The 12,960-nt window shown below is 43.0% G+C and overlaps 1 protein-coding gene across 1 annotated transcript; it reads left to right on the top strand.

Annotated features, from left to right (window-relative positions):
* Positions 1 to 7,597: 7,597 nt before the first annotated feature.
* LOC145410751 (uncharacterized) lies at positions 7,598 to 12,731 on the top strand. Its single transcript, XM_080280854.1, has 4 exons — positions 7,598 to 7,642; positions 8,102 to 9,299; positions 10,382 to 10,579; positions 12,721 to 12,731. The coding sequence occupies exons 1-4, from the start codon at positions 7,598 to 7,600 to the stop codon at positions 12,729 to 12,731; spliced, it is 1,452 nt and encodes a 483-aa protein (XP_080136980.1).
* Positions 12,732 to 12,960: the final 229 nt, after the last annotated feature.

The following is a 12,960-nucleotide window of genomic DNA, read 5'->3' on the forward strand; positions in this document are numbered from 1 at the left end:
TGGTTCAACTTAATACTTCCTTTTCCCACATCCTCTTCACAAAAGCCCTCAAATTCTTTCTCACTGACCGTAAACAATGCATCGTCTGTTTCCTCCATGATTCAACCATATGGAGACTTTCTGTTTTCACTTTATCTTGTCTCTTTTATGACCGAAACTGCATTTTTTTTTTATTACTGTCCAACAGGACCACCACTCACGCACTCATTAACACAGTCACAATTAGGCTCAGCTTCCTTTCGTCGGTGATTCAGCTTTTATTTCCCTACGATCCTGGGAGAGGTCCGTCTCTGTCGGCGACCCGTGTGTGTGTCATGCAGTCAGGGAGTCTTGTCACATTCAAGCTTTAGAAACATCTGGCTTATTAAAAATGCTATAAATGAATTCCCTGACCCCAAAAACATTGGATTAGACACTTCATTTGCATTCATAGCTCTGTTCGTTTGGAAGATGTGCCAATTTTTGGAATTAAATACCTGCAATGGTGGCCATCTTGGATTAAGGCAAATTTAGGGTATTAGCAGTGAGCAGATCAGGGTAGATTTTTTATCCTGGCTAGTAGACCTAATTTCCTGTCAGAATCAGTTGAGAAACAAAATAAAGCAGTTTTGTCCAACCTCTGCCATTTAACTACTGGACTATGTCGGCCATCTTGAAGTCCAAAATGGCTGCCCAGTTCTGTGAAGTTTATACTCAAACACTATCTATCTATCTATTGCCAGATGCCTCAATCCCGTTTGGGGTGGCCACAAACAAAACGCCTCCATGTCGCCCTGTCCCCAGCCATTTCACTGCCCTGCCCCCAACTCACACACCCCTCTCTCATATGCCTCTCCACCCATTCCCTCCATCTCATCCTCAGCCTCCCGCTCCCTCTGCCCCCCTCCACCTCACTCACATATACTCTCTTCGTCAGTCTTTCATCCTCCATCCTCTCCACATGGCCAAACCACCTCAGTGTGTTCCTCATAACACTTCCTATCACATCCACATCCACACCACAACGCTCCTTTATATCCTCATTCGTCAGCCTGTCTCTCCATGTGACTCCACAGGCTTCTCTTAAATAACTCATTTCCACTGCTCTCACTCTTGACTTGTGTCCTTCCAACAACGTCCAAGCTTCACTTCCATACGTTAGAGTTGGTATCACAATACTGCCATGTAGTAACTTTTTCACTTCCATGCTCACTTCCCTGTTTCTTATCACTGCTTTCAAAGAACCAGCAGCCTTTCTTCCCTGCTGTACCCTTTCAAGCACTTCACCTTCCAGACCTCCATCCTTACTCATCACACTACCCAAGTACTTAAACGTACTCATGTAGCACAACATTTCCAAGACTGTTTCAGGTCTGTTACTGGATTTTCAAATACCCTAAACATACGTTTGTTCTGGTGCTGGACATCGTTTCCATGACGAGTTGTAGTCTTACACTATTTTTACATATTACATATAAAGGTGTTTATACATAATTGAGGAGTTTGTAATATAGTGTGAAGATAATCAACCAAACACCATCTTACTGTAAAGTGTGGCATGGGAAAGGATGAGCATCTAGACTTGCAAAGCCAGCATTTTCTGTTATAAACAACGAGGGTAAGGGAAGGCGATAGAAGAATATGAAATGTATATACGTTTAAGTCTTGGGGAAACATATATATACCCAGTTGGTATGCTTTAATGTAATTAATACTACTTTATTGAAGTATAATGTGCATGGTAGAGTTGTAATTACTTCTACTCATGTATAAATCCCAAAGTATCTGTGGGATGGCACCTCTATATTATGCTGACCCAGGGCCACTCCCAGTGGGGAAGCCGGCCGGCTATAACAGAACACTTTATCACTCAAACGGGAGAGATGTATTACTCTGAATTCTCTCTGTGTTGCAATTGTATCTTTCTGTGGCGAATAGAGATAAATCACAATCTGCTCAAGTTTCTGTTCACCTGCACACATTACCTACCATTCCTTCAACAGGATCTACACTGTTTCCCACCATCTCCTGTGTGTGAGAGAGACATTGGTGGAGAGTGTCAGCTGGAAGTGACTTCAACCAGGTGGAACATTACATCATTGATAACCTGCTTGGAACAGTGCAGTCACCCCTAAGCTGATACGTAATATTGGTGATCAGCTGTGGGGTTCCAACCAGCTGATACATGATTTTAGTAAGTTACTTTTGTCAGTTGCTGCCTCCCATATTGAAAAGGTACTGCCATTAAGCCATATCACATTTTCAGTGATCCTTGTTAATTTCATTATAATTCTAATCAGGCTGAATGTTTTGAATAAGCTGACTGGAAAATGATTTCAGAGCCAACTGTTGGTAGGTATAAACATAACGAATGTAAGAAGGGAATATCGAAAACTGAAATATAAAAGCCCAACTTGCTTGGCCCAAAACTGAAATATAAAAGCCCAACTTGCTTGGCCCAAAACTGAAATATAAAAGCCCAACTTGCTTGGCCCAAAACTGAAAAATAAAAACCCAACTTGCTTGGCCCAAAACTGAAAAATAAAAGCCCAACATGCTTGGCCCTTCTCCACATACCGGTGTATGAGAGGCCATTTCTGCAAAATTGAGTATGAAGTACACTCAACCCTTGGCTATCACGGGTTCCGCTATAGCATATCTCACTATCACGCCTATATAAAAAACTACCCAAATACCTTTATCACGCACTAAATGCCTGCTATCGCGCCCTGGAAATGTTTGAATATTTAACAAAGGTCGGGCTCCGGTGCTCCGCCCAGCCAACAAAAGCTTCACTCTGTGATTGGTCGTGTGATGTCAGCGCCAGCCAAGCACTGATTGGCCGCCTGACCGAGTCTCCTGCCCACCAAACCATTCAAGTGCGCACCCTCAGACCGTGAACAGTGACAGCAAGAACAATAACCTTTTTTATGAAGTTAGCAAGAGAGTGAAAGATAAAAATGGTAGATTACTAGTGGAGAAGGGAGAAAAAGTGAGCAGATGGAGAGAATGCTTTAAGGAATTGTTGAACATAGAGGATGGAAGTAATGCGAGTATAAGTGGCTGGGGAATGGCTGGGAGAAGGAGGGAAGTGATAAGACAGGGAGAAATCAGTAGGATAGAAGTTGTGGAAGCAATGAAGAAAGTTAAATCGGGGAAAGCCTCAGGAATTGATGGAGTGTGTGGTGAAATGCTGAAGCATAGGGGAGAGATAGTAGTAGAATGGATGTGGAAGATGTGCAGATTGGCCTGGGAGGAAGGTAGAGTCCCGGAGGATTGGAAGTCAGGTATAATTATTCCCTTGTACAAAGGAAAAGGGGAAAAAGAAGTGTGTGGTAATCATAGGGGCATTTGTCTTCTTAGTATAATAGGAAAAGTGTTTGGTAGGATACTTACTGACAGAGTTAGAGAAAGAACAGAGAAATTAGTTGGAGAAGAACAGGGAAGCTTTAGGAAGGGAAGAGGTTGTGTAGATCAGATATTCTTTCTTAGATCTTTAGTGGAAAAGTTTCTAGAGAAGGGAAAGAAGTTGTATGCGGCTTTCATGGATTTGGAGAAAGCATATGACAGGGTGGTTAGACAAGGATTGTGGAAAGTGTTAAGAATATATGGAGTAGATGGGAAGTTGCTGAATGCTGTGAAGAGTATGTACGATGGTGCGAAGGCTGCAGTGCGTGTGGATGGTGAACTAAGTGAATTTTTCTCTTTGAAAGTTGGGTCAAAACAGGGATGTGTCATGTCTCCATGGTTGTTCAATCTGTACATGGATGGGGTAATAAAAGAGGTACAAGGTAGGGTAGTGGATGTTGGAGTGGCCCTGGTGAGAAAGGATAGTGTTTGGAAACTCCCTGTACTGTTGTTTGCAGATGATACTGTGTTGTTGAGTGAAGACAAAGGGGTGCTGCAAGGCTTGGTGGATGAGTTTGGGAGAGTGTGTAAAAAACGGCATCTAAAGGTGAATGTAGGGAAGAGTAAAGTGATGGTCTTTGAGAGAGGTGAAGTCAGTGAATGTACAGCAAGGTTGGATGGTGAGGAATTGGAAAATGTGAGTACGTTTAAGTACTTGGGTAGTGTGATGATTAAGGATGGAGGTTTGGAGGGTGAAGTGCTTGAAAGGGTACAGCAGGGAAGAACGGTTGCTAGTTCTTTGAAAGCAGTGATAAGAAACAGGGAAGTGACCATGGAAGTGAAAAAGTTACTACATGACAGTACAGTATTGTGATACCAACTCTAACGTATGGAAGTGAAGCTCGGACGTTGTTGGAAGGACACAAGTCAAGAGTGAGAGCAGTGGAAATGAGTTATTTAAGAGAAGCCTGTGGAGTCACATGGAGAGACAGGCTGATGAATGAGGATATAAAGGAGCATTGTGGTGTGGATGTGGATGTGATAAGAAGCATTATGAGGAACACACTGAGGTGGTTTGGCCATGTGGAGAGGATGGAGGGTGAAAGACTGACAAAGAGAGTGTATGTGAGTGAGGTGGAGGGGGGAAGAGGGAGAGGGAGGCCGAGGATGAGATGGAGGGATGGGGTGGAGAGGTATATGAGAGAGGGGGGTGTGAGTTGGGAGCAGGGCAGTGAAATGGCAGGGGACAGGGCGACTTGGAGGCGATTTGTTTGTGGCCACCCCAAATGGGATTGAGGCATCTGGTAATAGATAGATAGATAGATGATATGACCATGGCCAACATACCCCGTCCCTGTCCCCCTACCATCACCCAACATAATGCTGCGGCACCTGGCAGGGAAAGAAAGAAAAGGAAGAACCTAAGTTATGCAGATAAACTGGAAATGTGAAACTTATAGACAGTGGTGAGACCAAGCGAAGTGTGGGGAAGAAATATAACATCAGTGAATCAACAGTGTGGGGTATTTATAAGAATCATGATCACATTATAAAACATGCTCATTTTTGGACTATTATATGTTAATATGTGGTACAAAAAGGGTATCTTAGGGGTAAATATTGAGGTCATGGCATCAGTTAGAATTATTTCCTTATGTTCTTCAATTCAGCCATCACGGATTCGGCTATAGCGCAGCCATAGTGGGACCAATTGGGAGTGATAGCCGAGGGTTGAGTGTACATTTATACCATTTTCTTTCAGTTCAGAGACTACAAGTTCATTCTCAAGTCCACCTTACAAGACACACAGGAGTTATGTCAGTTGGTAAGTTCATGTATGTATACAGTGATTTATGGTGCTAAAGTACTGTAGTTGGATATGCGGGTGTTGGGGTCTTTGGCCAGGAGAGTTGAGTGGAATGGCTGGGTGGATTGGAAGCGGAAAGAGGTAGCGGTTGCAGCATACCGGCTTTATCAGCACTTGGGTACAGGAAAGCAGAGGCATTGGCCTTTTTTCTTGCCTTCACGGGTTGTGATACCATGTTATTCTTTGCGAACAAAGGTAAGATGACAGCCTGGAAGGCATGGGAGGTGTTTCCTGACATCACAGCCAGTTTTCATGGTCTGTCCGCCAAACCTATGTCTGTCTCCAGTGAACTCCACAAACTAGAACGGTTCATGGCAGTGGTGTATAACAGGACAATGGACTTGAAATCTGTGAACGATGTGCACAGGTTCTTATTCCTGAAGGAGGCAAGGACAATTGAACACATTCCCCCCACAGCTGATGCTGTTGAGGAACTTGACTAAAGAGCATAGTACCAGGCTGGACATGTTTGGGGCCAAGCTTTAGTTTCCCAACCAGAGCTCCCATCACCATCTGTCTGGGGTTGGCAGAAACTCAACAGTACTTGGCACGCTGTAAGGACAAAGTTGTCTGTTGTCCAGAACACCTGCTCAGAATTAATCAGTTGCCACTGTAAAACTGTTTGTAAAGGGAACTACAAGTGCTACAAGGCTAACTTGCTGTGTACGTCATTATGTGACTGCGATGGACATTGTTTTAATATTTGAATTTGATTGAAAAGACATGCAATAGATGTTTGCCATTATATCAGAGTTATAACGGAAATGGGCTTCAGCAGGTAGCCACCTTGAATTCCAAGATGGCCGACCTTCCACATCGGACAGTGATTCCATTGGATTGCCAGACCCTGAGAACATAGGGTTAGTCACTGGAATTATGTTGCTGTCAGTCATGGTATTGGAGTTATTGAAGAAAATAGGGGTTCAAAGGTGACCATCTTGAAATCCAAGATGGCCGACCTTTGCCGGGTCAAAAAAATCATTCCATTCAAGTGCCAAACCCTAAGAACCTGGGGTTAGCCATTGGAATTATGTTTCTATTATATTATTGGAGTTATTGTAGAAAATATGGGTTGAAAGGCAGCCATTTTGAAATCCAAGATGGCAACCACCAGGGGCCCAAGATTCTGGAGGTCCATCTCAAAAAATGATTGTCTGGGTCCAGTCTACACCTGTGGAAAATTTGGTGCTTTCCTGAAAAAGTGAACGATTGTTTGCCTTATCCGCTGGACTAGTAAACCACTAACTCAGAGTCGAACGGCCATCCCTTATGGGTTTATGGTTTGGCTCTAGATAGATATAGGGGGCACGGTGGCTCAGTGGTAAGAGTGTCGAACTTGGAACCAGGGGGTCATTAGTTTGTACCACACCCTGTAGCTGATATGCCGGGAGGGGTAGCGCCCTCTTGTTGCCTAGCAGGGCTACATGATCTAATAAGGTCTAGCTCGGGGGAACATTTCTCCCTTTCTAGATCGATAGATAGACACACTCCTATCATAGTTTCTTAACTTTGCATCATCCCTTAACTACCTGGAAGTCATCACTATCATCTAGCTTGGTCTCATCCTTGACCACCCTTGTCTCTCTATTACCTACCATGCCTAACACTTCTGCTGCCACTTTTCCATACCAGCCTCACTTTCCCACTCACATAACCAGTCCTTTACATTAATGACCTCACTCTTCAAATTTCTCTATTAAGTCTACCTGCTAAAATGCAAATTAATTTTCTTTAAGGACTAAATACATGCAAAATGAGGGCTCATTAGGCAGTGTATTTAAATTCATAGAGATTCTTGTCTAATGGCAGCTCTTGTTGCAGATCCACAGCTGAAATTGACTCTGCAAAGCAGACCTAAGCAGTGTGGTCATCAGGGAGCCACCTGAGTAATATATACATGGTAAAGTGTTGACAGATATATAGGCACATGTTGTGTTGTCTCAGTACAGTACTGTACATCCTACATGAGGTGCCTCTTCCAAATATATGTGGCTTATACTGTCTGTTCATAATGTCTTTCATTGTAAGAAGTGTGAATCACTGGATGAGTGGTAGGAGGTGATCCAGGATCATTTAGCTGTTGTGATATCCTTTGTATTTACTGCTGTACAACTGCTGTATAGACACTGGATAAGAACTGGTAAAATAAGGAACCCAGTGGTATTTTAGACTGCATTAACAGCTTTAAACTCAGCAGTGAACTATTTAAAAATATGGTTACATAGTACTTACAAGTGCAGAAGCAGTTATTGTTCTGTAATAATGAACTTTGTATCAGCAATATTGTTTAGTGGAGACCAGTTTATGGCAGGAATTAAGAGAGTTTGGGGGAATCTTATGACAGGGTGATAAAGGAAGAACCAGATGTAAAGATATATAGAGTCTGAGGTGGATGACAAAATAATGGAGGTGGTAAAGGAAGAACCTGGTCTAAAGTTACAGTGTGAAGTAAGTAACAGAATAATGGAGGTGGTAAAGGAAGAAACAGATGTAAATTTAGAATGTGAGGTGGATGACAAAATATTGGAGGTGGTAAAGGAAGAACCAAATGTAAATTTAGAATGTGAGGTGAATGAAAAAATACTGGAGGTGGTAAAGGAAGAATCAGATGTAGAGTCAGAGTGTGAGGTGGGTGACAAAATATTCCTCAGTGACAATGAGAGTGTCCTGGACACAGTGTCCTCAGCTCAAGTTAAGCAGTTCAGATGTTTAGAGTGTGGTAAAGCATTTCCTTTTAAGAGCCGTCTTATCCGACATGCAGTTATTCATTCAGGAGTGAGGAATTTTAAGTGTGATGAATGTGGTAAACAGTTTATACAGAAGGTTGATCTCACTGAACACCTATTAATTCATTCAGGAGTGAAGAATTTCAAGTGTGATGAATATGGTAAACGATTTACACGGAAGACTGGTCTCAACAAACACCTATTAATTCATTCAGGAGTGAAGAATTTCAAGTGTGATGAATGTGGTAAACAGTTTACACGGAAGACTGGTCTCACTCAACACCTATTAATTCATTCAGGAGTGAAGAATTTCAAGTGTGATGAACGTGGTAAACAGTTTACACGGAAGACTGGTCTCACTCAGCACCTAGTAATTCATTCAGGAGTGAAGAATTTCAAGTGTGATGAATGTGGTAAACGATTTACACAGAAGCGTGATTTCAACAAACACCTATTAATTCATTCAGGAGTGAAGAATTTCAAGTGTGATGAATGTGGTAAACAGTTTACACGGAAGAGTAATCTCTGTCAACACCTATTAATTCACTCAGGAGTGAAGAATTTCAAGTGTGATGAATGTGGTAAACAGTTTACACAGAAGAGTAGTCTCACTCAACACCTTTTAAGTCATTCAGGAGTGAAGAATTTCAAATGTGATGAATGTGGTAAACAGTTTACACTCACTCAGCACCTAGTAATTCATTCAGGAGTGAAGAATTTCAAGTGTGTTGAATGTGGTAAACGATTTACACAGAAGAGTGATTTCAACAAACACCTATTAATTCATTCAGGAGTGAAGAATTTCAAGTGTGATGAATGTGGTAAACTATTTGCACGTAAAAGTAATCTCATTCAACACCTATTATTTCATTCAGGAGTGAAGAATTTCAAGTGTGATGAATGTGGTAAACAGTTTACACGGAAGGGTAATCACACTCAACACCTTTTAAGTCATTCAGGAGTGAAGAATTTCAAATGTGATGAATGTGGTAAACAGTTTACACGGAAGACTGGTCTCACTCAGCACCTAGTAATTCATTCAGGAGTGAAGAATTTCAAGTGTGTTGCATGTGGTAAACGATTTACACAGAAGAGTGATTTCAACAAACACCTATTAATTCATTCAGGAGTGAAGAATTTCAAGTGTGATGAATGTGGTAAACTATTTGCACGTAAAAGTAATCTCATTCAACACCTATTATTTCATTCAGGAGTGAAGAATTTCAAGTGTGATGAATGTGGTAAACAGTTTACACAGAAGGGTAATCACACTCAACACCTATTAATTCACTCAGGAGTGAAGAATTTCAAGTGTGATGAATGTGGTAAACAGTTTACACAGAAGGGTAATCTCACTCAACACCTATTAATTCATTCAGGTGTGAAGAATTTCAAGTGTGATGAATGTGGTAAACAGTTTACACGGAAGACTGGTCTCACTCAGCACCTAGTAATTCATTCAGGAGTGAAGAATTTCTAAGTGTGATGAATGTGGTAAACTATTTGAGAATAAAAGTAGCCTATCCTCACTTCGCCTATTAACCCTTGTCAACCATAAAACATGGACCAAACCTGCGGGTGTCATTCTCGAACGTTTGTGAATATTTTGAATACCCCGTTTTTTCTCCGTGTTTTCAAGGGAGAATTGTTTCAAAGGAGAGTAGCTATTAAGTTCTTTCACCACCCCCACCTCCCTCTGGGGCCCCACCCCACCCCCTGGGCCCCCCACCCCACCCCGGACCAAACTCGCATCAGTATCTGTCCAGCTGTGTGAGTGACAACACTGCTGATGTGGAAGTGAAGTGCAGGCAATTACAGTGCCTTTTACCTGCCTCAGTGAACACAGAGTGGGTGTTTATTGTATGTACAGTGTTCATATATGTTTATAGTATTATTATCAGAATGAGGTTGGCATTTGGTAATGGTGTGTGAGCGAAAAATAGTGATTACAACACCACTGATGTGGCAGTGAAGTGCGGGTAATTACAGTGCCTTTTACCTGCCTCAGTGAACACAGAGTGGGTGTTTATCGTATGTGCAGTGTTCATATATGTTTATAGTATTATTATCAGAATGAGGTTGGCATTTGGTAATGGTGTATGAGCGAAGGTAATGGTGTGTGAGCGAAAAATAGTGATTTTACACCCCTCACTTCTAACGGCACTGCCCATCCTGTGAAAGTCAACAAAGTCATGAAACCTACATCAATGGAAAGCTGAAGGTTAGTACTTTCTAATGGTACCTTATTTTTTTCTCTAGCTTTATTCTGTGCAGAGTTATTAAGGTTTAAAGGTTTGTTTACATTTGGCTGAAACCCCCGCGGGAGAGGACAGTCAGACCAAAACAATACCCGCGGTTAAAGGGTTAATTCACTCAGGATTGAAGAATTTCAAGTGTGATGAATGTTGTAAACTATTTGCACATAAAGGTAATCTCACTCATCACCTATTAATTCATTCAGGAGTGAAGAATTTCAAGTGTGATGAATGTGGTAAACGATTTACACAGAAGAGTGATTTCAACAAACACCTATTAATTCATTCAGGAGTGAAGAATTTCAAGTGTTATGAATGTGGTAAACTATTTGCACGTAAAAGTAATCTCATTCAACATCTATTAATTCATTCAGGAGTGAAGAATTTCAAGTGTGATGAATGTGGTAAACTATTTGCACGTAAAAGTAATCTCACTAAACACCTATTAATTCATTCAGGAGTGAAGAATTTTAAGTGTGATGAATGTGGTAAACAGTTTGGCCAGAGAAGCATTCTCACCAAACACCTATTAAATCATTGTGGTGGGAAGAGCTTCTAGTGTGCTGAATGTGGTAAACGGTTGTCTCAGTTGATGTCATCTGACACTGTTTAATTGATTAATCTGCCCCGTGCCAGTGCCGTTTTAAAATGGTCTGACGTACTTGCGCGCTCAGTACCAGTGCTGTTTTAAAGCAGTCTTGATTTAAAAAATCATTGTGACCGCTATTTTCAAGCTAGGCGCGCAAGAACTGGTGTGCTTGTAGGGCAACCCTTCCTCTATCTGCTCTCAGGCGGCCTGGCCCATACACCCACGCGTTCCCGCCTCACGCTCACTCTGCCTCACTCTGCTTGTGTTAGTCATACAGTGCAGTGATGTCTCGCCGCGGTCTCTCTGACGAGGAGATTCAGGACCTCGGTAGGGTTCCATACACTGGGGAAAGCGATTTGGAGGATGACGACGTGCATGATAAGGACTACATCCAGCCTGAGGAGGAAAGTAGTAGTGATGATGAAATTCCCTCACTTAGAAAATCCAGGTATGTGGGCTGCACTAGGGCAACATGTGGTAGGCCACCTGCATGTTGTTGTCTTGCACGTCACGACAATGAGGAGGAAAGGGAGGAGGAAGGTAGTCCTGCGGTTGAGGGGTGATTGGGGAGGCAAAGGATTTCACCACGTGGGGAGGAAATGTGGAACATTTGGGAAAGCTCCATTGTTGGAGGAGAGTGACTCATCTTGCCCGCGCTCTCCCTTGCCCCCACGTGACCCAGCTCAGCCCAGCACCTCAGGACAAAGTCTTCCCGCCTTCCCCACACACAGCACCTCACGTGAAACTCTCCCCCCATTCCCCACACTTCCCCATGCTTCCCCACAGCCCGAGGAACATGGAGGTGATGATGATGATGAGGAAATGACGTGGGAGTGGGAGGACGGTAGTGACTTTGTCCCCCACATTCACCCGTTCATCCACGAAAATGAAGCCGCGTGTAGTGTCCTTGAACTTCACCATACCTCCAGTAGGCTTGACTTTTTCTGGAACTACATTCCCGTGGAGTTTGTTTAGAAGATTGCCGCCCTGACCAACGCCTTTGCTGCATTTGAACGTGGGGGAACAACACAGGCACAACACAGCCGATTGTTTGAACCTGACGTGACCCTGGGTGAAATGTATGTGTTCTTAGCACTGGTGCTTTTGATGGGGATATTGAAAAAAAATCAGCTTCCCTTGTATTGGACTGTGGATCCAGTAATGGTGACACCATTTTTTGGCAAGGTGATGGGAAGGAATCATTTTCAGTACATCCTGAGCCACCTTCATTTTTTTGACACCCTTGACCCTGCAAACGCAAAGAACACAGACAGGATGAGGAGGATACGTCTGGTTTTTGATCACCTTCGAGAGAAATTCCGTACCTCCTTCTCTCCATACCGAGACCTTGTTATAGACAAGAGTCTAGTGCAATGGACAGGTAATATTGCTTTTCGTCAGTATATTCCCAGCAAAAGACACAAGTTTGGCTTCAAAATCTTCGTGATGTGCGACTGTAAGACTGGATATGTACAGGACATAGTCCTGTACACAGGTGTTCAGATGGACATCACAGAAGATAGAAGTTTGGGACTCTAAGGGGTTGTGGTAAAAACGATGATTGAGGAATACCTTCATCGTGGGCATGTCTTATACCTCAATAATTGGTACACAAGCCCCCTTCTCGCCAGGTACCTTCACCTGCAGGAAACTGGTCTGTGCGGCACCGTAAAGAAGAACCGTTGGCACATGGTGAAGGTGAGAAGGAAGCTTCAGAAAAAACGAGGTTGTTTTTTACAAATCACATAATATCCTTGCAACAGCCTGTCACCACAACCATGAAGTATTCCTCCTCTCGTCTGTTCATTGGCCTCTTGTACACCGCACAGACAGTGTAGATTACAGGGCAGAAGGGCAGCACCACGTCTGGAAACCAGAACCTGTCCTGGCGTATAATGTGAATATGCGACAGGTGGATCAATCAGATGCCATAATTTCCAGTGTTAACTGTGCCAGGCCCACGATGAAGTGGTATAAAATTATTCTTCCATCTCCTCGACATCACCGTCCTCAACGCTCGCTATCTCCGCGCACATACCACTGGCATCCAGGAGACCTTCGAGGGCTATATTCGTGAGCTGGTGCAGGAAATAGTGGGGGAATATGGGGAAGACAGAAGTGCTGCTCGCCACTGCCACACCTCTCCGCCTCACCTCTAGACACTTCCCCAAAATCGTCCCTCCAAGTGGAACACGT

The sequence above is a fragment of the Coenobita brevimanus genome, chromosome 86, assembly GCF_032717465.1.
Source record: "Coenobita brevimanus isolate Jiangsu-jjx chromosome 86, ASM3271746v2, whole genome shotgun sequence".
Classification (NCBI taxonomy): Eukaryota; Metazoa; Arthropoda; class Malacostraca; order Decapoda; family Coenobitidae; genus Coenobita; species Coenobita brevimanus.

Coding starts and splice junctions, on each gene's coding strand:
- LOC145410751 (XM_080280854.1), top strand. CDS start 7,598: ATGGAGGTGGTAAAGGAAGAACCTGGTCTAAAGTTACAGTGTGAA. Junction 7,643..8,101: donor GTCTAAAGTTACAGTGTGAA/GTAAGTAACAGA, acceptor TTTACACGGAAG/ACTGGTCTCAACAAACACCT. Junction 9,300..10,381: donor ACACCTATTAATTCATTCAG/GTGTGAAGAATT, acceptor TAATTCATTCAG/GAGTGAAGAATTTCAAGTGT.